At 40.0% G+C, this 26,345-nt stretch overlaps 1 protein-coding gene across 1 annotated transcript in view; it reads right to left on the reverse strand.

Annotated features, from left to right (window-relative positions):
* Window positions 1-22,905, reverse strand: part of BAZ1B (bromodomain adjacent to zinc finger domain 1B) — a 70,035-nt gene extending 47,130 nt beyond the window's left edge. Inside the window, exons 1-5 of the mRNA XM_084881605.1 lie at window positions 22,397-22,905; window positions 12,223-12,339; window positions 9,525-9,669; window positions 3,401-3,602; window positions 673-794 (exon numbers count right to left, since the gene is read on the reverse strand). Of these exons, the coding sequence (XP_084737731.1) occupies window positions 673-794; window positions 3,401-3,602; window positions 9,525-9,669; window positions 12,223-12,339; window positions 22,397-22,503 (693 nt within the window). The 5' untranslated portion in view covers window positions 22,504-22,905. The remainder of the gene's footprint in view (window positions 1-672; window positions 795-3,400; window positions 3,603-9,524; window positions 9,670-12,222; window positions 12,340-22,396) is intronic.
* Window positions 22,906-26,345: the final 3,440 nt, after the last annotated feature.

Consider the following 26,345-nt stretch of genomic DNA (forward strand, 5'->3'; position numbering starts at 1 on the left):
ACTTTTTTCATAAACTCTCTTAGTGACTATCATATACACCACAACTTGAAAATACTGTTTTCAAAGAATGTTATAACATTACAGATAGTTACCAGAGAGAAAAATGGAAAAAGCTACAAAATAGTATGTATAAATTATTCCTACTTTTAATTCTTTTTATAATTTTTTTTTAATTATTTCATAGAGGGAGATAGAAACATCAATGTCAAGAGAGAATCATCAATTGGCTGCTTCTGGGTATCAGGCCTGCCACCTGGGCATATGCCCTGACCAGAAATCAAACTCTGACCCCTGGCTCATGGGTTGACACTCAAACTCTGAATCATACAGTCAGGGCAAATATTCCTACTTTCAAAAGTCACTTAAAAGCACCATTAATCACAACTATATTCAATTATCATCATCTGTGATTCAAGATGTCTTTTTTCTTATTTTTATTTTCCAGCTTCCTATGAACAGTATTTACTACATGTGAACAAAACAATTTACATTCAACAATAATATGAGTAACAACTAAGACTAAAGAACTAGAAAACCACTCAGAATTCGTTGCAGAAACACATTCATTTACATTTTTCTTTAGCACATTTTCTCTAAGAAAGCCAGCCCTATGATATTTTCTTAAACAACATCTATTATATGTTATAGAGTTAATATAAAGTACCAACTAACCTTATCTTCATTTTGTAGTTTCACATCATATTTGTGAGGCAGAAATTTTGGAGGAACCCATTTCCTTTCTCCTTTCTTTAATGAAGTAGGGAGTTTTCGTGGAGATCTACGTGCTCTGTCATCTAGTCAAATCATTAGAAAATTAGTGAAAATAAGAATTCTTTTAATTCTATTCATTCATTCATTCATTCATTCATAAATCTCTTATTGACACCTACTCTGTATCAGGCACTGAATGATGGGGCACCAAGATGATTCATAAAATCCCTACCTGAACTAGCTAAAGTCTATGGGCACAGTCAACAATAATTATAATACAATGTGGTAAATACTATTAAAGAGGTGGGTACACAAAAATAATATGAGAGAGCAGCAATGTTAAACTTAGGAAGATAGGCAGAAAGGGCCTAGAAAGAACATGACTTGTTCAGAGACTCCAAATAATGAGGTCTGGGTAAATATAATTGGGACTACAGTAAAAAATCAGACTAAAGAAGGAGGGCAAACTATAAAGAAACTGTATACTATTTAAAGAAATTGGAATTTATCTTGTGAGCTCTTGGGAAACAGAATTTTTGGTCTAAGAAAACAGATGCATATTTTCTAAAGATGGCAAAAAAGATGGATAAGGATTAGGGTTAGGGGCATGGTTAAGGGAAACTGTGGTATCAACTAAGTTAAAGGTATGACTGTGACCAGCAGTGTCATATGTAACAGAAAAGCAAAGCATATATGAAATCAGTGGAATTAGCGAGTAGGGGGTTACCTAACATCTTATTAGCAACAACGTCAGGAGTAGTAAAGAAGCAGAAGTTAAATTATAATAGCACAATAAGTGGAGACACCATCTCATAATCTTGGTTTGAATGAATAAGACAGAAATGAAATAACAGAATCAAGGGAGGATATGTTGTTTTTAGAAAATGGGGCTTCATTTTTGAAAAAACCCCAACACATTAGAGAGAGGGTTAAAAAACACTGTAGAGTAGAATAATAAAAGTTAACTCTATGGAAGAATATAGAAATTTAAAACAGGGAGGTTAAGAACAAGCTGAAAGTTTTTGTCTAATACATTTCCCCCCATAAAGTAGAAAGAAAGGTCACCTAGTGAGAAAAGATTTAGTATACTGGAATTTGCCTATCATTTCTCTGGAAAGTTTAATCAATTTTTCCCCTGAAAACTCAGTAGACATCATAACATTAATTCTTCAGCCTGTCCACCACCCTTTCCACATACTAGCAATAGTATTATATATATTACAATAATTAAAAACTAAATTAAGGCATATAATACTCATAAAAAAAACAAAGCCTAAAACTAGAAGTTCCCTTGTACATGATGCCAAAGTCATAAAATTAACAATTGTTAACATACTGTTAGTAGTTCAAGGATCTGTTTCCAGAAGAAGTGTTAGAAGACATATTATCAGGCAACGTCTAACCAAAAAATTTATTAACATTAAGTCACGGGAATATTAAGTAATGAACATATTAGAAAAGTTCAGTACCAAAAAGAAGAGAGAAACTGAAAAACATTAGCATTCATAATCCAGAGTGGAAAACAAAACTGAAGTATCAACAACTGGGGTGAACCAGCTACAACAGTTAAGTATCCTTGGGGAAATTTTAATTATCCCTGGGACTAGATAAGGAAGTCTCTCTAAAACACATCTGCACATATCCAAAATATCTGGAAAGATAAAATAGAATGGAAAACAGAGAGCACAGCACTCTAATATGACATTCTAATTCAAACTGTGTAGGTAACACTTAAATAAAAGGTTAAGATTATTTGATCCTCTAACAGTCATGGGGAGGGGGATCAATATACACAAATCCTTCGAGAACTCATATTTTAAGACAGAAGTAATCTCTTCCAGTCAAATTCTTTTATTTACACTTTTTTTTTTTTCAAATGAAGGTTTCAGAGGCTGAATAATTTTCCCAATGGGCAAAATCTCAATTCTTCAATTTTTCAAACAGTATTGTTAAAATCGCCAAGTCCCAAAAAATTACTTTTAGACATCATAATGTTTCAAAATGTTGGCAGCTCCCATGTGGGAGGGACTTACGTTACAGGATTTAGATAAAAGGAAGTAACTTAAAATTACCCAAACTGGCTTGCACGGTGAGGAGAAATGGAGATTAGAATTTGCCCTTTATTCTAAACCCGCTTCTCCACACACAGACATACCATACGTATCCTTTGCCATCTTGAATAGCTAGGTGTGTGCACATATATTTTTAAGAAGAAATGCCTTTCCAAGGAAGACTTAATTCTTTATTTGGATTTTTTTCCCCTTTTTCTTTTTGGTTAATCCTCACCCACGGATATTTTTTCCATTGACTTTTTTTTTTTTTTAAAGAGAGTGAAAGGGAGCTAGGAAGAGAGGGACAGAGGCAGGGTAAGAAGGGGAAAGGGAAAGAGAGACAAACAGACAGACAGACATAGACCAGTTACTGCACACACCCTGACTATAGCCAGGGATTGAACCTACAACCCAGGTCATGTCCTTGACTAGAATGGAACCCAAGAACTTTTGGTACATGGGGCAATGCTCTAAACACTGAGCACACCAGCCAAGGCTCTTTGTATTTTAGTTGTTAGCACAAAAGAAAGGCATATCTACCTACAAAACTCATTTACAAATCACAAATTACTTGTTAGAGAACTCAAAAAGATTTGTGTATAATAAGAGTCACAGAGGAAAGCTAGCATCATACATACTAATATTCTCTCTCCTTCCTTCATCCTCTTTTACAACTGTCTCCTTCTTCTGGTGCTCTTGAGCAATTTGGCTAGAATTCTCTTTGTCACTTGAGGGAGAATCACAAGCACCATCAGGTTTCTTTTCAGTGGCTTCTTCCTCCACTTTCTCCAAAGGATGAATCTTCACAATCCTCACCTTGAGCATTTTTTCTTTCCCAACCTATAAAAGAGACAGGAATGAGAATATGAGATAATAAATAAAAACTAGAAAATCTAAAGATAATGTTTAGAATATAATAGCTAATAAACATTTCATCCCACACCTAATAAAAATTCACTAAACCTCTAAAGTACTAACCAAGTACAGTGATTTTTTTCCAATTTTACTTCTCAAACTTCTGTTAAAAAATGACATATTACATTCTAGCTGTTTTGGCTCAGTGGACAGAGTAGACTGAAGAGTCCAGGGGTCAATCCCGGTCAAGAACATGCCCGGGCCGAAACCGGTTTGGCTCAGTGGATAGAGTGTTGGCCTGCCGACTGAAAAGTCCCAGGTTTGATTCTGGTCAAGGGCATGTACCTTGGTTGTGGGCACATCCCCAGTAGGGGGTGTGCAGAGGCAGCTGATTGATTATTCTCTCTCATCAATGTTTCTAACTCTATCCCTCTCTCTTCCTCTCTGTAAAAAATCAATAAAATATATTTAAAAAAGAAAAAAAAAGAAAAACATGCCCGGTTGCAGGTTTGATCCCCAGTTGGGGGCATGCAGGAGACAGCTGATCAATGATTCTCTCTCATCATTGATGTTTCTCTCTCTCTTTCCCTCTCCCTTCCTCTCTGAAATCAATAAAAACCTATATTTTTTAATGGCATATTTCGCCCCCTGACTTCATTTCTTCATTCTTTTTCTACAATACTTACGTGTTTCTTTATTTTTCAATTAAAGTTAACATTCAATATCATATTAGTTGCAGGTTTACACAGCATTGTGATTAGACATTTACATAATTAACAAAGTGATTCCAAGGTAAGTACTGTACCCACCGGACACCATAGTTTTTATTATTGACTATATTCCCTTTGCTGTCCTTTACATCCATCATTCTGTAACTGTCATTTTGTACTTAAGCCCTTCACCTTTTCACCCAGTAAAATATGACATCTTAAAAAATAAAATTATCACCAAAACTGGTATGGCTCAGTGGATAGAGCGTCGGCCTGCGGACTGAAAGGTCCCAGGTTTGATTCCGGTCAAGGGCATGCACCTTGGTTGCGGGCACATCACCAGTGGGGAGAGTGCAAGAGGCAGCTGATTGATATTCTCTCATTGATGTTTCTAACTCTTTATTCCTCATCCTTCCTCTCTTTAGAAAAATCAATAAAATACATATTTTTAAAAATCAAATGTCTGTGTGTGTGTCTACTTCTGGATGCTATACTGTTCCACATCTATTTGCTATCCTTATATCAACTTCACACTATATCAATAATTTAAAATTTGAAGGCTCAAAATCAGTCAATATTAGCTTAACTTTGTTGTGCTTCTGCAAAGTTGTTTTAGTTAGCTGGGATTTTTGTTTGTTTGTTTGTTTTGCTTCGCATTTTGAAGTGAATTTTACAATCAGCTTTGCAATTCCCACAAAAAACTGTTGGAATTTTATTGCAATTGTGTTGCATCTACATTATCAACTTGGGAAGAAATGAACAAGATACACCTCTCCATCATTTAAGGTCTTCTTTAATTTCTCTTAGCAATGTTTTATAATTTTTAGGTATAGGTCATGCGTATCTTTTGTCAGGTTTACTCCTATAGTACTTCATAGTTTTTGATATTGAAATATTGCTTTATTAAATTTCAAATTGTTTTTGCTAACACCTACCGTACATATAAATACAAATTGGTGTTTGTATATTTATCTTGTATCCTGCCACTTATTACTTCTAGAATATTTTTTTTATTGATTTCAGAGAGAAAGTGAGAGGGAGAGAAATAGAAACATCAATGAAAATCATTGTTTCCAGAGTCTTAGCATCATCACATATAAGTGGAGTTGGTGAAACTGCAAAATTTTAAACTTATCCAAAACTTTCTGAACCACATCTAAGGGGATAGGACTCAAGAATGTATATTCTTAAGCCCTTTAGTTTTGTTTGTTTTTTTAAATGGGGAAGCATAGAGGATTGATAGACCAGGTTAATAAGATTTTGTCCCTTTTTTAAAAATATATTTTATTGATTTTTTACAAAGAGGGAAGAGATATAGAGAGCTAGAAACGTCAATGAGAAACATCGACCAGCTGCCTCTTGCACATCCCCTACTGGGGATGGGCCAGCAACTCAGATTCATGCCCTTGACTGGAATCGAACCTGGGACCTTTCAGTCCGCAGACCGACGCTCTACCACTGAGCCAAACCAGTTTCAGCAGATTTTGTCCCTTTTCTAAAGCCAATGATTAACTGGACCCCCAAGTTGGCATCTGACATGAGGCTTTATCATCTCCTTGCCTATAGTAATGGTCATATATTAAAGCCTTCTGTTCAAAAAATCTTTCAAGATCAATTATTCAGCTGCTTCCTGTTCAGCTGAGCCAGCTATTATTTCCCAAGAAAGGCAGATTGAACAGGATGATAGGTGTGTAAGGAAAGCATCCTTGTATCTGTGTACATGTCTCTCATTTATCTATCTATCCTCAAGTCTATGTGTGTCTATTTTTTCTCTCTGCCTCTTGTTTTCATTTGGTGGGCTCATACCTATTAGTTAAGTATGTCCATGTCTATGTGTATATGTGTATGTCTGAGATTCCTTGTCAACCTATGATGATCATATCAAACTTGGGAACAAAATTCTTATTCAAATTAGGAAAACAGTATACAGTATACTTTTCTAAAGAACTCATTTGTTTTGCACTCTCCTTTTTCTTAATTCCGACCTCATTAGCAACTATCAGCTTGTTCTCTGAATCCATGGGTCTATTTCTGTTGTTCATTCCTTTGTTTCTTTAGATTCCACATATAAGTGACGTTTTTCTCTGATTTATTTGATTTAGGATAATACCCTCTAGGTCTATCTATATTGTCTCAAATGGCAAGATTTCATTATTTTTTGTTGCTAAATAATATTATTCCATTGTATATATTAGATCATCTTTATCCATTCATCTACTCTAGGTTGCTTTTGGCTATTACTAGTAATCCTGCATCAAACATAGGGGTATATATACATTTAGTGTTTTGTTTTCTTTCTTTTTTTTTAATATATTTTATTGATTTTGTACAGAGAGGAAGGGAGAGAGACAGTTTGAAACATCGATGAGAGAGTCATCGATCAGCTGCCTCCTGCACACCCCCCACTGGGGATATGCCCGCAACTAAGGTACATGCCCTTGACCGGAATCGAACCCGGGACCTTTCAGTCCCCAAGCCGACACTCTATCCATTGAGCCAAACCGGTTTCGGCCTAGTGTTTTTTCTTAAGATAAACACCCAAAAGTAGAATTGCTGGATCATATGGCAACTCTATTTTTAATTTTTGAGGAATCTCCATACTGTTTTCCATAGTAGCTGCACTGATTTCCAATCCCACCAATAGTATATGAGGGTTCCCTTTTCTCCACATCCTTGCCAGCACTTGTGATTTATTGATGACAGCCATTCTAACATGTGTGAGGCAGTATCTTGTTTTAACTTGTATTTCACTGATGATTAGTGATGTTGAGCATACTTTAATGTCTGTTGGCCATCTGTATGTTCTTTTGTGTGTTTTAAAACATATTTTATTTTTATTATTTATTTATTTACTTTTAAGCTTCATCCAATAATATTTTTCCATTGATTTTGAGAGAGAGTGGAAGAAAGAGGGAAAGGCAGATAGAAATATAAATGTGAGAGAAACACATTGATTGGTTGCCTCCTGCATGAGCCCTGAGCAGGGCCTGGGCCAGGGAGGAGCCTGCAACCTAGTACATGCCCTTAACCGGAATCTAACCTGAGACCCATCAGTCTGCAGATGCGACATTCTATCCACTGAACCAAACCGGCTAGGGCTGTATGTCCTGTAACAGAAATGTCTGTTAAAGTCTTCTGCCTATTTCTTAAATTGGATTGCTTGTTTTTTGGTGTTAAGTTGTATAAGTTCCTTTTATAGTTTGAATATTAATCCTTACGGATGTATCATTTGCGAGTATCTTCTCCCATTCAACAGGCTGTCTTTCCATTTTTAAAAATATATATATTTTATTGATTTTTTTACAGAGAAGAGAGAGGGATAGAGTTAGAAACATCAATGAGAGAGAAACATCGTTCAGCTGCCTCTTGCACACCCCTTACTGGGGATGTGCCCACAACCAAGGTAAATGCTCTTGACCGGAATCGAACCTGGGACCTTTCAGTCCGCAGGCTGTTGCTCTACCCAATGAGCCAAATTGGTTTCGGCTCCATTTTGTTAATGATTTCCTTTGCTTTGCAAACTCTTTTTAGTTTGATGTAGTCCCATTTGTTTTTGGTTTTTTGTTTCCCTCTCTTGAGAAAATATTTCCAGCCCTGGCCAGGAGTCTTTCAGTTGGTCGAATTATCTGGATGTGCCAGGATTACGAGTTTGATCCCTAGTTAAGGTACATATAGGAATCAACCAATGAATGCATAAATAAGTGGAACAAATTAATGTTTCTTTCCCTCTCTCGCTCCCTCTCTCTAAAATCAATTTTATAAAAAGAACAGGTATCCAAAAAGACACTGTGAAGAGCAATATCAAAGAGTTTATTGTCTATGTTTTCATTCAGGAGTTTTATGGGTTCAGGTCTAACATTTAAATCTTTAACCTATTTTGAGGTGTTTTATGTTTTTATTTTAAATGTTTTTATTGATTTTTAGAGAAAGAGGAATGGAAAGGGAGAGAAACATTGATCAGCTGCCTTCTGCATGCCCCCTATTTGGGATCGAGTCTGAAACCCAGGCATGTGTCCTACTGGGAATCAAACTGGTGACCTTGGTTCGGTGCTCAACTACTTAGCAATAATGGCCACATGAGTTTATTTTATATGTGGTATAAGAAAGTAGTCCAATTTCATTTTTTTGCATTATCTGTCTATTGATGCCTCTTTTTTGTAGCTTAATTGACCAAATAAGCAAAGACTTATTTCTTGGCTCCCTATTCTATTCCTTTTTTCATTTGTTAATCTTCACGAGGATATTTTTTCCATAAAAGGATGTTAAATTCTGTCAAATCTTTTTCTCCATCTATTGAGATGGTTGTATGTTTTTATACTTTATTATTGTAATGTATTACGCTGATTGAGTTATGGATGTTGAACTAGCCTTGCATCCCTGAGATAAATTCCATTTCGTCATAGTATATAATTCTTTTAATGCATTACTGAATCCAGTTTGCTAATATTTTACTGAAAATTTTTGCATCTATATTCATCAACAATATTGGCCTGTAAGTTTTCCTTTATTTGTAATGTCTTTATCTGGTTTTAGTATCAAGGTAATGCTGGCTTCATAAAATGAGTTTGGAAACATTCCTTCCATATATATGTATATATGTATATATGTATGTATGTATGTATGTATGTATATATGTATATTAATATATTTTTATTGATTTCAGAGAGAAAGGGAGAGGGAGAGATAATGATGAATTATTGATCAGATGCCTCCTGCAAGCCCCTTTACTGGGAATTGAGCCCAAAACCTTGGCATGTGCCCTTGGGAATGGAACCAGGGACCTTTCAGTCTGCAGGCCAACACTCTATCCACTGAGCCAAACCAGCTAGGGCCTCTTCAATATTTTTAAATAGTTTAAGAATAAGTGATTTTATTTAAGCTAAAGTTTGAGAAGTACTAGCCATTGTTAGATATTTCATTATATATAGTTAAAATCACTCATAATTGATACAACAATGTAAACAAACCTATTTAATTATCTGAGCCTGTTTAATACCTCAACATTTCTGTGCAGAATCTGTAAGACATGTAAAATGACTAGCCCAGTATTCTAAAATTTGGTCTTTATATTTAATACTAAGTAGAGACTTCATATAACACAATTTTATACACACAGATATGCATTCTGTACTCTATGCTCAAATCCTGATATATGGTTAGAGTCAAATCTCATTTTTTAAAGAATATAGGCACTTACCTCAAAGTCACACTCTTCTCCCACAGCATATTTGGTCATGATCTCCAACCAAGCAGTATCTACTAACTTCTCTAAGGAGGCTGTGTTATGGTGAACCATTTCCAGAACAAGTTTCTCATACCAGGCAGGAAACTCTTCCTTCAAACTAAACAAATATGTTATTAATTACCAAGAAAATATAGGAAAGCCTTTCCACAGCTTTAATTCATGTCAATTCAAACATTTCTTTAGCAAATATATGCAAGGCACTGGGGAATACAAAGATTAAAAACCATGAAGTACACAGGAAAAATAACTTATAAATATCTTTGTCAGACTGACCTTTCCAGATTAATTTTTTCATACGTAAAGTAAAAATAATATGCACATCATTAGTAAGGTGGTCATTTTCCCATTAATTTGTTTTTGCAGTAGACTTCCTGTTTTAGGTGTGCATTATTTATTCATAGCCTTTTCCCATCTTTTTTTTTTTTTTTTTTTTTTTAAATATATTTTATTGATATTTTACAGAGAGAAGGAAGGGGGAGAGAGAGAAAGCTAGAAACGTCGGTGAGAGAGAAACATCGACCAGCTGCCTCTTGCACACCCCCCACCAGGGATGTGCCCGCAACCAATGTACATGCCCTTGACCGGAATCGAACCTGGGACCTTTCAGTCCACAAACCGACGCTCTACCACTGAGCCAAACCGGTTTCGGCCTTTTCCCATCTTTTAGTTAGGACATCATAACGCTTGTGTTTGTATTATGTCTAAACCAATAATATGCTTTCATTCATTTAGTTCTCTAGAATTTTCATTTCATGGATAAGGAAAATAAATCAGGAAGTTAACATGATGGAACCATGATTTAAACTCCAATGCCCTGGCAAAGTAAAACCATGATGTACCACTTTTCACTTATTAACCTAATAAAAAAATTTTAATTATCATACTCAATATGGGCATATAAATAATGCCAAGTAATACTCATATACTGCTGATAGCCTACGTTTCAACTCTTTTAAAAAGCAGTTTGAACCCCAGCTGGTTTGGCTCAATGGATAGAACGTCCACCTGTGGACTGAAGGGTCCCAGGTTCGATTCCAACCAAAGGCACATGCCTGGTTTGCAGACTCGATCCCCAGTAGGGGGCATGCAGGAGGCAGCCAATCAATGATTCTCTCTCATCATTGATGTTTCTCTCTCTCTCCCTCTCTCTCCCTTTCTCCTTAAAATCAGTAAAATATATTTTAAAAAATAAAATTAAAATGGAGACTATGTCCTGGATCTGTGATCCTAGAGCTTGGAACAGAAAAGCGCCAAGAAAAAACAGTTTGAGTCCGGCTGATGTAGCTCAGTGGATTGAGTGTCATCTCATGGACCAAGAGGTCCCAGGTTCGATTTCCAGTCAGGCATATGCCTGGGTTGTGTGCTTCAGGGCATTCGGGAGGCAGCCAATCAATGTGTCTCATTGAACACAGTCACTCCCGTTCAATTATGTATTATTAACTATGGATATTTTTACTATACAACCTCAGAATTAAATAGCTAAGGCAAAGACCTCAACGAGAACCCAGACCTCAACTAAACCCAGTGTTGTTACACCAGCAAAAGAACAGAATTATATGCTCTCTGCTTATGGGTTATCAGGAAAAGTCAATGAGAAGTCCACAGTAAAAACTTATATTCCAAATTCCCAAGAGTAATTGACATCCCTAGTTTCTATTTATCTTTTATGTTCCTAATGCCCAATTCTGAGTGTTTTCTTTGAGAGAATACCAAAACAAGTAGGCACTTTGAATACTGAAAGGAATTTTAAAGACTCCTCATTCAGCCCTGTCCGGTGTGGCTCAGTTGGTTGAGCACTGTCACAAAAGGTCACATGTTCAATTCCTGATCAGGGCACTGCCAGGGTTGCAGGCTCAATCCCCAATAGGGGTAGTGTAGGAGGCAGCTGATTGATATTTCTCTCTCTCCCTCTCTAAAAATTAGTAAGAACATATTTTTTTCTTTAAAAACAGACTCCTCATTCAACTACTTCACTTAGATAAATGGTTTTTAAATTGTATTTATTTTTGGTAGTTGCTGTAAATACTATCTTAAATTTCAAATGACCACAAAATTTAAAAAATCTTTCCACTTATTTGCTACCTCTATATTACTTCTAGATCATATTTGTATCCATTGTTTAGAACCACCATTTTCAAAATATTTACAGGATAAAAGTAGTATAGAGCAAGAATATTCAAAAGCCTGATAACTACCTAAAAAACCATGTATTCCACACACTTTGTTACTAGCAAAATTCCACTAGGCCAGGGCACTTAGACACTAATAGAATATAAATTCCAGTTTTTGCCCCATAAACTTTAATATAAATATTGCATTAGTCTCACTATGCCAAAACCGGTTTGGCTCAGTGGATAGAGCGTCAGCCTGCGGACTGAAAGGTCCCGGGTTCGATTCCGGTCAAGGGCATGTACTTTGGTTGCGGGCACATCCCCAATGGGGGATGTACAGGAGGCAGCTGATAGATGACTCTCACTCATGTTTCTAGCTCTCTATCTCTCTCTCTTCCGCTATGTAAAAAATCAATAAAGTATATTAAAAAGAAAAAAAAAAGCAGATATACTTAAAAAAAAATATTGCATTACTCTCTATCCACCCTTTCCTAATAATGTGAAAATGGTACTAGAAAACCAATGCTTATATTACTCACAGTTCAGCAACTTCCTGTTCCTCCTCCCAGGCCTCCTTATGTGTTAGCTGACTACTTCCGGTACTCTTACATGTCCAAATGCGCTCACTGTATCTTTCCAAGCGGGCTTCATATTCTCTGTTAGCAGTGGCTCAGGAAAACAATATTCAAGCAACAGAGACAACTAATCCATATCCATAAAATACTTTTAACATATAGAAAAAAACCCACAGTATCCTTTTTATGATATACATATTGAGAAGATAAAATTGAAGTTAATTTTCAATTGGTGAATCCAAACAAGTAAGGCTAAGTATGATCAGAATAGTTTGTCGTGCTTTGCAAATAAAACATGAATACTTTATTACAAATGTGATTTCTTAAATTCCCAAGACTGAAACAGTACTAAAAATGCATAAGAAAAAATAAAGGCAAAAAAACAAAATTTCCAATTTATTGAGAGAAAAATAAAGATTTGAGCATTGTAAAAAAAAAAGGGGGGGGTGGGGCAAAATAAGACAAAAAGTCATAAGAAATAAGAATTTAAGGTCTGTGGAATTATTACACAACTAGAGGCCCAGTGCACGAATTCGTGCACAGGTGGGGTCCCTCGGCCTGGCGGGTGATCAGGATCCATCGGGACAGAGGGAGGATGGTTGGGTGGATGGGCTGCAGGTTGGCTGTGGTGGCACACTGACCACCAGGGAGCAGCTCCTTCTCTGAGCGTCTTCCCCCTGGTGGTCAGTGCACATTATACTGACTGGTCATTCGAGCACTTAGGCTTTTATGCATATAGATTTAGATGGTCATCAAGTTTAAGACTCAGTTTCATAGGAGGATAAGATTACTATACCAGTCTTACAGATAGTTTGGAATAACTTTGTGCATCTAATGACCCATTTACTAAAAGACTGGAAGATTTTAGTACCATAGGAACACCTGTTGATTCTTAGAATTTAAAAATTCCATAAAAATCCTAAAAATAATTTTAACATCTATAACATCTTTATGTTACTTACAATAACAATACATTCACTGTTCAGTCTTTATAAGATGAAAAGGACTTCACAAGTTAGTACCATGTATATAACTTTCTACAATATTCCAACAGGAATTCATTATCAGTCAGCTATGTTCAAATTCAAAATACAGCTAATTCACTTTTTAAAAAAATATTTTATTGATTTTTTTACAGAGAGGAAACGAGAGGGAGACAGAGTTAGAAACACTGATGTGAGAGAAATATCAATCAGCTGCCTCCTGCTTACTGGGGATGTGCTTACAAACAAGGTACATGCCCTTGACCAGAATCGAACCTGGGACCCTTGAGTCCACAGGCCGACACTCTATCCACTGAGCCAAACCAGTTATGGCTAATTTACTTTTATGCACAGCAACAGATGCTAAGCTAGCAAATAAATTGACAGAAATAAAGAATTTGCTGCCAATCTCTGTACTTTCCAAGTTACTTTATTTTATAGCAATTGAAATAAAAGTTTTCAAAAAGCTCCCTATGTGATATTAATTCACAACAAGTAATTTCCTTTTTAATATTTGAAATTCTTGGTTTTCTAGGGTTATGATCAATAACAAGACAAACAGGGACAAAACCACAGAGAATCCAAAACAATAGTTTTAACCCATAGTAAAAGCACCACCTCCAGATCTGAAAAAAATGAAGCAACAAATCTATTTCCCTCTCTGGGGATGGTGCTAATCCTATCTAATAAAGAGGGAATGTGCAAATTGACCATCACTCTGTCACAAAGATGATGGTGCCCATAGCCACAAGATGGCGGCGCCCAGTCCCCTCAGCCCCACTGGTATCTCCCCTACCCTCCGTAACCCTTTTACCCTCTCTGCGGTGAGGGATAAGCAGGCCCCTGCAGAGAGCAGACACCAGGGCCTGCAGCAGTGTTGAGCAGGCAGGTCTGCAGAAAGCAGAGAACCACAGGGAACAGGCCTAAGCAGTCAGTAGGACATCCCCTGAGGGCTCCCAGATTGGAGAGGGTACAGGTCAGGCTGAGAGACCCATCCTACCCTATGCACAAATTTTGTGCACCAGGCCTCTAGTATTTAAAGGATTACACAAAATACAGTAACACTGAAAACCACAAGTCAGACTTCTATCCTATATAATAAAACCCTAATATGCAAATCTACCAAACAGCAGAACTGATCTCTATGACGCACACTGACCACAAAGGGCAGATGCTCGATGTAGGGTGGCACTAGACTGCCAGTCAAGGCAGGTTCCAAACGGGGGCCGCCCGATCACCCCACCCACCAGTCACCCCACAGATGGCCCTGCATTGAGCATCTGCTCCCCGAGGGAGGCAACTGGCAGCCGCGATCAGGGGATGGGGCCAGCCAGCGGGCAGCACCAGGCTGCCAGCCAACGCAGGTGCCAGCAGGGGCTGCCCGATCTTCCTGCCCACCAGTTGCCCCACAAATCGGCCCTAATTGCCAGCCAGGCCTAGGGATCCTACCCTTATATGTTCTCCTTGGTCTTCTCACTTATAGGTTAAGGCTACCTTTCCAGACAGTCCAATAGCTAAATCACTAGTTTCCAAGGGCATTTGCACCACTTATGGAAAACGTTAGATCCATGCGCACCAGATTCCCTTGACAACTCATCCCATCGTCCCCTGCAGAAAATTTGCTGCACGAGCAGACAATAAACCCAACCAATGAGCTTCTTTTCATTACCAATTAGATATAATATCCCTGACAACAAAACAAAGGACACAAGTGACTCTTCACAGTATCATGGCCAGTTGAGACCAAGCTAAAAAAATCAGCTTGCCTACATGAGGACCCCTTTTTTTCTTAAGCAGCCAGGACTTAAAGATTATGACCTGTTTCACTGGAAGCCTTTCCCCAACTTTGCGGCTGAATAAAATAACAGCTTTGTACATGCAAAAAAAAAAAAAAAAGTTTGACTAAATATTACAAGCTAATTTTTAAGTTGATAATTTTGTACGGTCTGTGAATGTTATCAATATACAAATGGCCCTCCTGATCAAGACCCATATTGTCAACAACATATTAGTATTGCCTAGACCAGTGGTCAGAAACTCATTAGTCAACAGAGCCAAATACCAACATTACAATGATTGAAATTTTTTTTGAGAGCCAAATTTTTAACTTAAACTTTTTCTAATGCCACTTCTTCAAAAGAGACTCGCCCAGGCCGTGGTGTTTTGTGGAAGAGCCACACTCAAGGGGCCAAAGAGCCACATGTGGCTCACGAACCGCAGTTTGCCGACCACAGGCCTAGGCACCTCAGTAATATCTCAAACCCAACTGTTTCTAATCTAAATTCTTATTACCCCACCTCATCCTCCTGCACTTGCTACTTTATCAGATATTTCCAGTCTCACTGAATGGCCCTCGTGCACTAATCAGAAATCCTCATTTCTACAGTCCCCAACTACAGCCACTTACACATTTCTCAAGTCAGTTCTCGCCAACAGCAAACAGAGCCATTAATAAATTCAGCCTCTGATCTGTTTCTGACCCAGGCAAAATATTTTAATTGGCCACACTGATAATCTTCTGGTGCTTTGTGCTTCTCACCTAACTTCCTTTTTTCTCAGCCTTGTTTGTTTTTAACCCCTTTCTTCTGATTACTTTAAAAACTAAGTTGGTTCTAGTATCATCCCGATACCCCAAAGTTGTGGTTCGATGGTGAGGGCACATGTAAGAATCAACCAGTGAATACAGAAGTAAGTGCAACAAACTGATGTTTCTTTCTCATCCTCCCCCTTTCTCTAGCTCCATTTTTTAAACATATGTGCTTACTGGTTTCGGAGAGAAGAATCTAAAATCAATTTTTTTAAAAAGACTAAAACTGAAATTCCTAAAATATCCCTTAACACTGGGTATTTTTTAAGTTTATGTAATTTTATTCTGGTTATTACTCTGTTTAAAGAAAGCAAGAGAAAAAAATGAAAATGAAAGAAAAGCTTGACTAGAGGATATTGAGACAGCTGCCTCTAAATCCTATTTCAGATTTCATTCTCTCTCAACTAACCATTCAGAGCAAATGCCAATTGATGTTTTTTATGTTCCAGCTACTGTTGCACATATAATTGCAGAGAAAATGTCAAAGCAATTCTCCAAAGGTTGTATAAACTATAAATAATAAGATCTTTTCAAGTCCTAGACTATCTCATTATGCATCTACTTTTCATGAATTCAAGGAATACCCCTCCCTACAATATACTGCTTCTTTGTCCTCTTTTGCCTTGTAAGAATTGTTTATCTCAATTTTAGTTTAGCTTAGTGGTTTAAGCCTCAGCCCACAAAGGGTCTTGGGTTCAATTCCTGGTTAAGAGAACATACATTGGTTGCAGGTTCCCCAGCCCCGGCAGGGGTGCTTTTGGGAGGCAGCCAGTTGATATGTCCCCAACTTTCCATTCTCTCTAGAAATCAATGGGAAAAATATCCTCAGGTGAGAGTTAAAATTAAAAAATTGAGGGAAGGAAGGAAGGGAGGAAGAGAGGGCCTTGATAGCCTAAAAGGAAGTGACCCAGAAAAGTATGGAGGTTAAGTAAGCCCAACTATAACCCTGAGCTCTAAGTACCAACCCTGATAACAAGATTTGCTTTCATCCTATTTTTTTCTCTTTGGACCAGTTTGTCCTTAAGTTAAAAATAACTCTAGCCAGTGGTGCTCAGTGGTTAGACTGTAGAGTTTCTGCCCAAGCACCAAAGGGTCACAGGCTCAATGCCCAGACCCAACAGTGTGGGAGACAACCAACAGATATCTCCCTCATTCTCTCCCTCCCCCTCTTCCACTCTCTCTAAAAAGTCAATAGAATGCCTGGCTGCGTGGCTCAGTGGTTGAGAGTAGACTGGTAACCAAGGAGGTAACTGGTTTGATTCCCAGTCAAGGCACATGCCCAGGTTGCAGGCTCAATCCCCACTAGGGGGCGTGCAGGAAGATTCTCTCTCATCATAGGTGTTTCTACCCTTCTCTTCCTCTCTCCTTCCCTCTCTCTGAAAATAAAAAACGCAACCTGCTCTAGTCATGGTTTTCTAAGCAAGCAAGTTATTCTGGCCATATTCTAATAGCCCTTCCTCATTACACCAGCTAAAAGTTCTCATATATTGATGTAGCCAAAAATGAATAACCAGTTGTTTCTAGGCTTTAGAAACTAAGATAGTTAAAGCAATACAACAAAAATATTAACCTACAATAGGCTGCTTATAGGTTCAGTTTCTCCTTAAAAAAACCCACCTTGATTTAAATACAGTCAATATAACATACTATTGTCAAATAATCACATCAAGAATTGATTCTGGAAGGCAGCTATGCTCACCACTATAACACCAACACCTTGTAGAATTGATTCTGATAGACCCTGGCTGGGTAGCTCAGTGTGTAAAGCACATGTGTCAAACACAAGGCCCGCGGGCCAAATCCAGCCCGCCAGGCCTTGCAATGTGGCCCGCACTGCGCTGTCATAACTGCACTCCGCTATCAGTTTATGACATTGTCAGTTTATGACTGTTCAGTAAACCATTCGGCCCGCGATTTAGGCAGAATTTTAGATTTTGGCCCCTTCTCTGATTGAGTTTGACACCCCTAGTGTAAAGCATCATCCCTATAAGCCAAGGTTGCTGGTTCCATCCTGTCAGAGCACATACAAGAATCAAATGAGCCGAAACTGGTTTAGCTCAGTGGATAGAGTGTCTGTCTGCAGACTGAAAGGTCCCAGGTTCAATTCCAGTCAAGGGTATGTACATTGGTTGCGGGCACATCCCCGGCAGGAGGTGTGCAGGAGGCAGCTGGTCAATGTTTCTCTCTCATCAACGGTTCTAGATCTCTATTCCTCTTCCTTCCTCTCTGTGGAAAATCAATAAAATATATATTTAGAAGAAAAAAAAAAGATCATAGAGCCTAACCGGTTTGGCTCAGTGGATAGAGCGTCGGCCTGTGGATTGAAAGGTCCCAGGTTCGATTCCGGTCAAGGGCATGTACTTTGGTTACGGGCACATCCCCAGTGGGAGGTGTGCAGGAGGCAGCTGATCGATGTTTCTCTCTCATCAATGTTTCTAGCTATCTATCCCTCTCCCTTCCTCTCTGTAAAAATTAAAAAAAAAAAAAAAACATAGATATTTATAAAAAAAAGAATCAAATGAAATGGTGATGGGAAAAGACATGAGTTGGGTGGTGAACACACAATACAATATAGAGATGATGTATTATAGAATTGCACACCTTAAATAATAATAAGAATAGAAAAAATAAAAAATATTTTTTCAAATCAATAAGTAAATTAACTAAAAGTGTTCTGATAAAGTGAATTTTCCCAACTAAGATCTACTGTCCTGCCTGAAGTACTATAGTAGGGAGTTAATGTAGAACAGATTCAGACACTGTACAAATACGTAATCATCAATATATAACACCCAGTCATTAAGTGTGTGCATCATTCACTACTACCGCTGTAAATTTAACGATGATGAATAACGTTTTTAAGAACATAACAACATACCACTTTAAGTCAATAAAACATCATATAAATTTGTTACAAAATATACATGCAATTAAAAGGTAGTACTTAGAAGGGAACTACTCAAATCCTATTAAAAACATAATTATAAATATAAATTAACCCCTAACCAGTTTGGCTCAGTGGATAGAGCATCAGTCTGGGGACTGAAGGGTCCCAGGTTCGATTCCAGTCAAGGGCATGTACCTAGGTTGCAGGCACATCCCCAGTAGGGGGTGTGCAGGAGGCAGGTGATGTATGTTTCTCTCTCATGGATATTTCTAACTCTATCCTCTGTAAAAAAAAAAAATAATAATAATAATAATAATAAATATATATATATATATATATATATATATATATATATAATATATATCTGGAAATAACAGTATTTCAAACACAGTTGAATAATATATATATATATATATACACATATATATATATAATATATATCTGGAAGTAACAGTATTTCAAACGCAGTTGAAACCCAACCATCTACTTGTTCTCCTCTATGAAATCCCTAATAGTCTAATAAAAAATATGCCAACCTGATAAACACAAAATACAATAGTTTAAAAACCCTCCTAAAGTGCTTCCACTTGTAGACACTCCCAAGTGGGCAATATACCCAATATGTAACACAATTTATGAATTCCTTTGTTAAAAAGGTTCTACAAATACTGGCATGGGAATTTTTTATTAAACACATGCCACTTTATAAGTTCCAGGCTTCAGTTTTCAACTGTCATTATTAAGAGGAACACTTCATATATATCATATTTCAAAGATTTTAGTAAATTATATGAAAAAGCCTGAGCTGCCAGTTCTAAATTAGCTAGCTACAGCCACTTTTATATGGCTCAGTACTTAAAGGACTTATAGTTTATCTCTTCTCTATCATGTTTCTTATACTCCTTTAGAATCATACCTGAAAAATTAACATCTGATAATATGTTTGTGTGAGGAATCAACTACTCAAAAGATGACATTTGAATGACATTTGATATAACAGATTCCGACAAGTAATTTTTCACTCTATCAATGTTTGGAATGTTGTTTTTTTTAAAAGGAGGGCAACTTTATGCCGGGACCGGTTTGGCTCAGTGGTAGAGCGTCGGCCTGCGGACTGAAAGGTCCTGGGTTCGATTCCGGTCAAGGGCATGTACCTTGGTTGCGGGCACATCCCCAGTAGGGGGTGTGCAAGAGGCAGCTGGTCGATGTTTCTCTTTCATCGACGTTTCTAACTCTCTGTCCCTCTCAATTCCTCTCTGTGTAAAATCAATAAAATATATTTTTTTAAAAAATAAATAAATAAATAAATAATAAAATAAAAGGAGGGCAACTTTAGAATAATATACTTAAAATCCCAACAGGACAAAAAAAAGAGCCAGATTAGGATCACCACCCCTCCCTTAAATGGATCTTATACCACAAACTGACACAAACGTGGACTAACAACATTAAAAAGGAGAAGCAGCCGAGACAGGTTTGGCTCAGTGGATAGAGCGTCAGCTTGGGGACTGAGGGGTCCCAGGTTCGATTCCGGTCAGGGGCATGTACCTTGGTTGCGGGCATATCCCCAGTGGGGGTGTGCAAGAGGCAGCTGATTGATGACTCTCTTTCATCGATGTTTCTGACTCTCTGTCTCTCTCCCTTCCTCTCTGTACAAAATCAATAAAAATATATATTAAATAAATAAATAAATAAAGGAGAAGTATTCCATGGTTTTAATTTAGGTACAGGGAGGAGGTAGGAAAAGCAGTGGATTCTACTCCTGACTCTCATCATTTACAGCAGGGGTCCTCAAACTTTTTAAAGTGGGGGCCAGATCACGGTCCCTCAGAGAGCTGGAGGGCCGGACTATATGAACTACTAATTCCTACTGTAACACCTCGGCTGCGCTCACTGCCCAAAAAACCTGGCAGGCCGGATCAGACTCCTCGGCGGGCCGCATGTGGCCCGCGGGCCGTAGTTTGAAGACCCCTGATTTACAGTGTGTGTCCATCTAAACGCTCTGGGACCACCTGGCAAAGCAGGCAGGAGAACTGAACATCTCCCAGACCCATTCAGCTCTAAGATGCTATGGTTATATTTTAAGAGCCTTCCTACAGCATGGACTCACTTTCCAAGTTTCTTTATACGTAAAACACCCAATAGTCACAAACTGCAATCAAACAAGAATGAAATTACCCTACAAATTACTACATTAGCGCTGGCCAGGTGGCTCAGGTAGTTGGAGTGTTCCTCTGGAACACCAAAAGGTTTTGGGGTTCCTATGCAGGTCAAGGCACTTAGCCTAGGTTGCAGTTGATCTCTACTACCTACCGGCATATACAGGAGGCAGTGTTTCTCTCTCTCTCTCTCAAATCAATAAAAACATATCCTCAGGTGAAGACTTTTTTAAGTACATTAAAGGGGTGAACAAAAAAAAAAATGAAATCAAATTATACCCCTCACCTAGGCACTTCCTTCTCTGTACAAAAGCAAGCAGAAACTACAATAAAGCAAGTCCTACCAAAAGTAAAGGGCTGACAAAACTAAATACTACATTAGCCTTCTTGAAGCTTTCCGTACATCAAAGATTGACTCAAAAATCTTTTTTCTTTTTCTTTTTTACACAGAAGCGTCAAAAGAACTCAAATGGTATCCATTAAAAAAATAATAATAAAAGTTCTACAACTTTTAACCAAAAAACTAAGCCTGTTCAAGAAGACAATGATTAGAGAGGATGCTTAGTATATAAAGCATCAGCCTCGTGATCTTTTTTTTTTTTTTTTTAAATATATATTTTATTGATTTTTATACAGAGAGGAAGGGAGAGAGATAGAGAGTTAGAAACATCGATGAGAGAGAGTCATCGATCAGCTGCCTCTTGCACACCCCCTACTGGGGATATGCCCGCAACCAAGGTACATGCCCTTGACCGGAATCGAACCCGGGACCCTTCAGTCCCCAAGCCGACGCTTTATCCGTTGAGCCAAACCAGTCCCGGCAGCCTCGTGATCTTAAGCTACAACATAAAAACTCTAAGGATGTCTTGGTATCTATTTTCTTAATTTTACTTAAAAACAATCACCAATCTTCTCCATCGTCAAAATTCCAAACCTGTGCATGCGTACGGAAAGACATCAGCTCCTCCAAAGTAACTTTCCCTGTACATCTGGAACTTTATTCTTGTTTTTTTTGTGCTTCACTATTCTGTCACCTAAAAGTCCACCAGGAAAAAAGCACAAGTGCCCCCGCAGAGACCGGGGTAAAACGCAGTCGAGACTCGTACAAGCCGGATCACGCGGCCACATGGGTACCATTTTAAAAACTTCACTTGAAGGTTTAATTTAAAAAAAAAAAGCAAAGGAAATCCCGCTCCCTGTGGCTCCTGGGTCGAAAGCAACCCGAGGGAAGGGGTGTGGTGGGGGGGGGGGGTCGCTCTTCCACCGCGAGGCCCGGGGACAAAGTGCGGTGCCGGGGAATGGAGGGCGCGGGGCTCCGCAGCGCCCGGTCCGGCGCCGGTCCTCACCCCGCCGCCCGCCTCCCCGCCCAGAGCCGCGGGCTCGGACTCACGGCGTAGGCCCGGGGCATCGGCACGCTGACAGCTGCCGCCCGCGCGGGGCTGCAGGGCCCCGGGCCCGAGGAGCCCCCTGCCCACCCCGCGGGCGGGCGGGCGGCCAGGCCGGCGCGGCTGGAAAAGGATACTCCCGGGTGCGGAAGGCCTCCTGAGTGTGCGCGATGGTGAAGAGCGGCTCTTCGCCGGGAAGCGGCTTCACCAGCGGGAAGGGCTTGCGGCCCAGGAGCGGCGCCATCGCGGCGGTGACGGCGTGATGTCGGCAGCAGCAGCAGCAGCGGCGGCGGCGGAGACAGCGGCTGCTCCGCGAGCTCGCGGAGCAACACTAGGCCCCGCGGCCCGGAGCGAGCGCCAGGATCCCGGGAGTAGAGTGGGGGAGGGGAGGGGTGAGAGGGCGGCGAGAAATCAGCTCCCTCGCTGGTGGCGCGGCCGCGGGAGGGCCCGGGAACGGGACGCGAGGACGCAGAATTCCCGCGCGCACCGCTGCGCAGGCTGGCAGCCTCCAGCCAACCTTCGCTACTGGTCCCCGCGTTCGGCAGTCACGACTCCTTAGCTGCACAGGAGGAAATTATTGAAAAATGGCGGGAGATTCCCCTCCTCCCCACCCCCCCGCCGGCCGAGACACACACTAACTTGCTCGCCTGTGGCGCCGGTGGCGAATGCTCCAATAGGCGGAGGGCTAGCCAGCGCTCACAGCCTATTGGCTCAGAGGAACTGCCGCTCTGCGCTCGGGTCCAGCCCCCTTCCCCGACTGCGTAGTTGGGTTGCAACGCACTAGAGGGCAGTATGAAGAGGTGAAAGGTCACGTTATGTAAGCACCGGTGACTGGCGCGGAGGCCTCCAGCAGTGGAGTTGAAAGTGGGAGGTAGCATTTGAACCGAAAAGTCGGAAATTCAAGGAGGTGAGACAAGAGAAGCCCCCTAACACGTATACACACTACGCCATCTGTGACACTGACGGCGACACCGACATCCGGGCATCACTGTCCGTGTGGTGCGCTGGAGGGGGGAAGGGGAGCGCGCGACCAGGGGCTTTGTCTTTCCACTTGTGCTCCGCCCCCTTCTTAAAGGCGCCGCGCTCGGCCACGCCCGGAGATGCGCGCGTGGAGCAGATGGGAGGAGGGTTTGGCGGGAAGTAACCCCAAGACCTTGTCCAAGTAAAGGTTCTCCAGAAGGACAGCTTGAGCCCCAGCTTTGCTCACCCCAGAGTTTACTGCTGGATGAGAATGTGGTTGAGATCTGGATATTGGTATGGTGCTACTTTCTAGGGGCTTGCTGGAAAGGATAATATGGAATCTCTCGGAAAAATGTACTAAAGGACATACTTATTAAAGAGACACCCATTCCTTCAAATCATAATTACTAGCACCTACAATGTTCAGGGCCCTGTGTTAGACTCTCCTGAAAAAAATAGGGGATAAATACGATTATATTGTAGTTCTATGTGATGAGTACTGACCAACGTAAGAAGAAGCAATAACTGCCTGGAAATGACATTTAAGCTGCTTCTCCATGCAGACTATACCCACATAGTCCAAAGTCTGTTTGGGTATTCAATGCAATCAGAAACACATTGACTATAATTTTCTCCCTATTAAATTGTCTCCCTTGGTTCAAAGATCTTCAGTGGCCCCAGACATCCTTTGCAACCTTTTCAACAGGAATAGACTGCTGGGTGTTCGTGAATGCAGCATGCTAATACCAGATTTATTCTCCTTTTGTTTTCACCTTGAGGTGAGAAGAGTACCCCCAGTAAAAGGTACGTTCTTGATCAAACCAGAGGCCACTTCTGTGAAGCCTTCTCTGCTCACCTAGCAGAAAAGGAAGGTCATCTTCCTTTAGTAGCCATTTCTTCTGAGAGGATTAGGTTTCTTCTCAGGGGATGTGGTATTTGAGTTGATTGTAAAAAGCTAAGTTGCACTTGACTAGACCGAGAAATGAAAGAAACATTGTAGGTAGAGGGAACAGCAGGGCAGTGTTGGTAAATTCAGGACATGTGCCTAAAACATAGGGGTTTTGAGGCAAAAAATACCAAGAGATGGAAGTGGCAAAGAAGTGATCCCCTTGGCCACAGCATGTGATGGTTGGAGTGGCCACTTAGAAGAGAACCGCAGTTGTTCGGGGCAGTGATTCCAAGGGCCTCAAATGTAACAAGATCAGTGGAGACAGGCAGAAAGATTTGAGAGGCACAGACTAGATGACTAATGGGATAGACATTTGAAGGACTAGATAGCTAAGAGCTGACTACACACATAGTAAGTACTCCAGAAACATTAAGAAAAACAAAACAAAACAAAAATTAAAAAACAAATATTTGGAAAAATTTTTGTATTTCAAAAACAGCATCTAATTGTCCACAAGAATGGGCACCATAATCATTTCAGCACCTGGGCGCAATATGGGCTGGAAGCCAGCCCTAGTGTTGGCAGAGCTCTAGAAAGGGAGACTCAATAATGAGCTCACTGGAGAGCCATCCAGAACACAGTTGGGATTTTTGAAGCTAGAGATGCAGATTTGTGAGGATGGGTTATCAGCTAGAGCCCCAAAATGAGTTAATAAGGGCCTCCCCAAATAAAGAACAGTGCTTACCTTGGAGAGGTGTAATTATGGTTGGTTTTCTTTTTTGTTTTCTATAGTGAATATGTATTCGTTTACAATATATTTTTTTAAATATATTTTATTGATTTTTTACAGAGAGGAAGGGAGAGGGATAGAGAGTGAGAAACATTGATGAGAGAGAAACATCCATCAGCTGCCTCCTGCACGTCCCCCACTGGGGATGTGCCTGTAACCAAGGAACATGCCCTTGACCGGGAATCGAACCCGGGACCCTTTAGTCCGCAGGCCAACGCTCTATCCACTGAGCCACACTGCTTTCGGCCGTTTACAATATTTTTAAGAAAACCTTTAATGTGACTCTTGCTTGGTGTATGTCCTCTATTTCTATGTCTCAAATTTATAAACAATGGAACTGACTAACACAATATTTTAACATTTGTACTGAAGATGTCAAAAAAAAAAAAAAGGGAGCCCGCCGAGACCGGTTTGGCTCAATGGATAGAGTGTCAGCTTGGGGACTGAAGGGTCCCGGGTTCGATTCCGGTCAAGGGCATGTACCTTGATTGCGGGCATATCCCCAGTAGGGGGTGTGCAAGAGGCAGCTGATCGATGACTCTCTCTCATCGATGTTTTTAACTCTCTATTTCTCTCCCTTCCTCTCTGTACAAAATCAATAAAAATATATTTTAAAAAAAGGGAGCCCATGCCCTTTCGGATTAGTGGATAGTACCTCAGCCTGCAGACTAAAAGGTCCCAGGTTTGATTCCAGTCAAGGGCACATAGCAGGGTTGTGTATATACATACATGTACACATACACACACTAGTGGCCCGGTGCACGAAATTTGTGTGGGGGGTGGGCGTGACCTCCAGCCCAGCCTGCATTCTCCAATCTGGGACTCCTTGGATATCAGAGGATATCCAACTACCGGTGTAGGCCTGATCGCACAGGATGTCCCTCACACAATCTGGGACCACTGGCTCCTAACCGCCCGCCTGCCTATCTGCCTGATTGCCCCTAACCACTCTGGCTGCCAGCCTGGTCACCCCCAACTGTCCCCTCCCACCGCTGGCTTGACCACCCCCAACTGCCCTCCCCTCCTGGCCTGATCACCCCTAACCACCTCTGCCTAGGCCCCTTGTCCGGAAGGATATCCGGGAAGGTCTCCCAATCTAATTAGCATGTTACCCTTTTATTAGTGTGTGTGTGTGTGTGTGTGTGTGTGTGTGTGTGTGTATACACACAAACTAGGTTCTCAGGTTACATTGGAGATCTGTTCTTACAACTCAACTCGATTTTCGCTGGAACCCACCTACATAAGCACCTATGTCACTCACATGGAGCACATAACAGCAGTAATGAAGTGAAACAGTAAAAAAATTTTAAAAGATAACAATTCCTGACCTTTACTTGTGGTAAATAAATAATAAAAAACATAAAGCACATATATGTCAAAATGACAGAACTTTTTTTTTATAAATAAGTGGGAAATGGCGACATAACCACATAACTCTGTCTGCAGA

This window comes from Pipistrellus hanaki (genome assembly GCF_964339955.1).
Source record: "Pipistrellus hanaki genome assembly, chromosome: 4".
Taxonomy (NCBI): domain Eukaryota; kingdom Metazoa; phylum Chordata; class Mammalia; order Chiroptera; family Vespertilionidae; genus Pipistrellus; species Pipistrellus hanaki.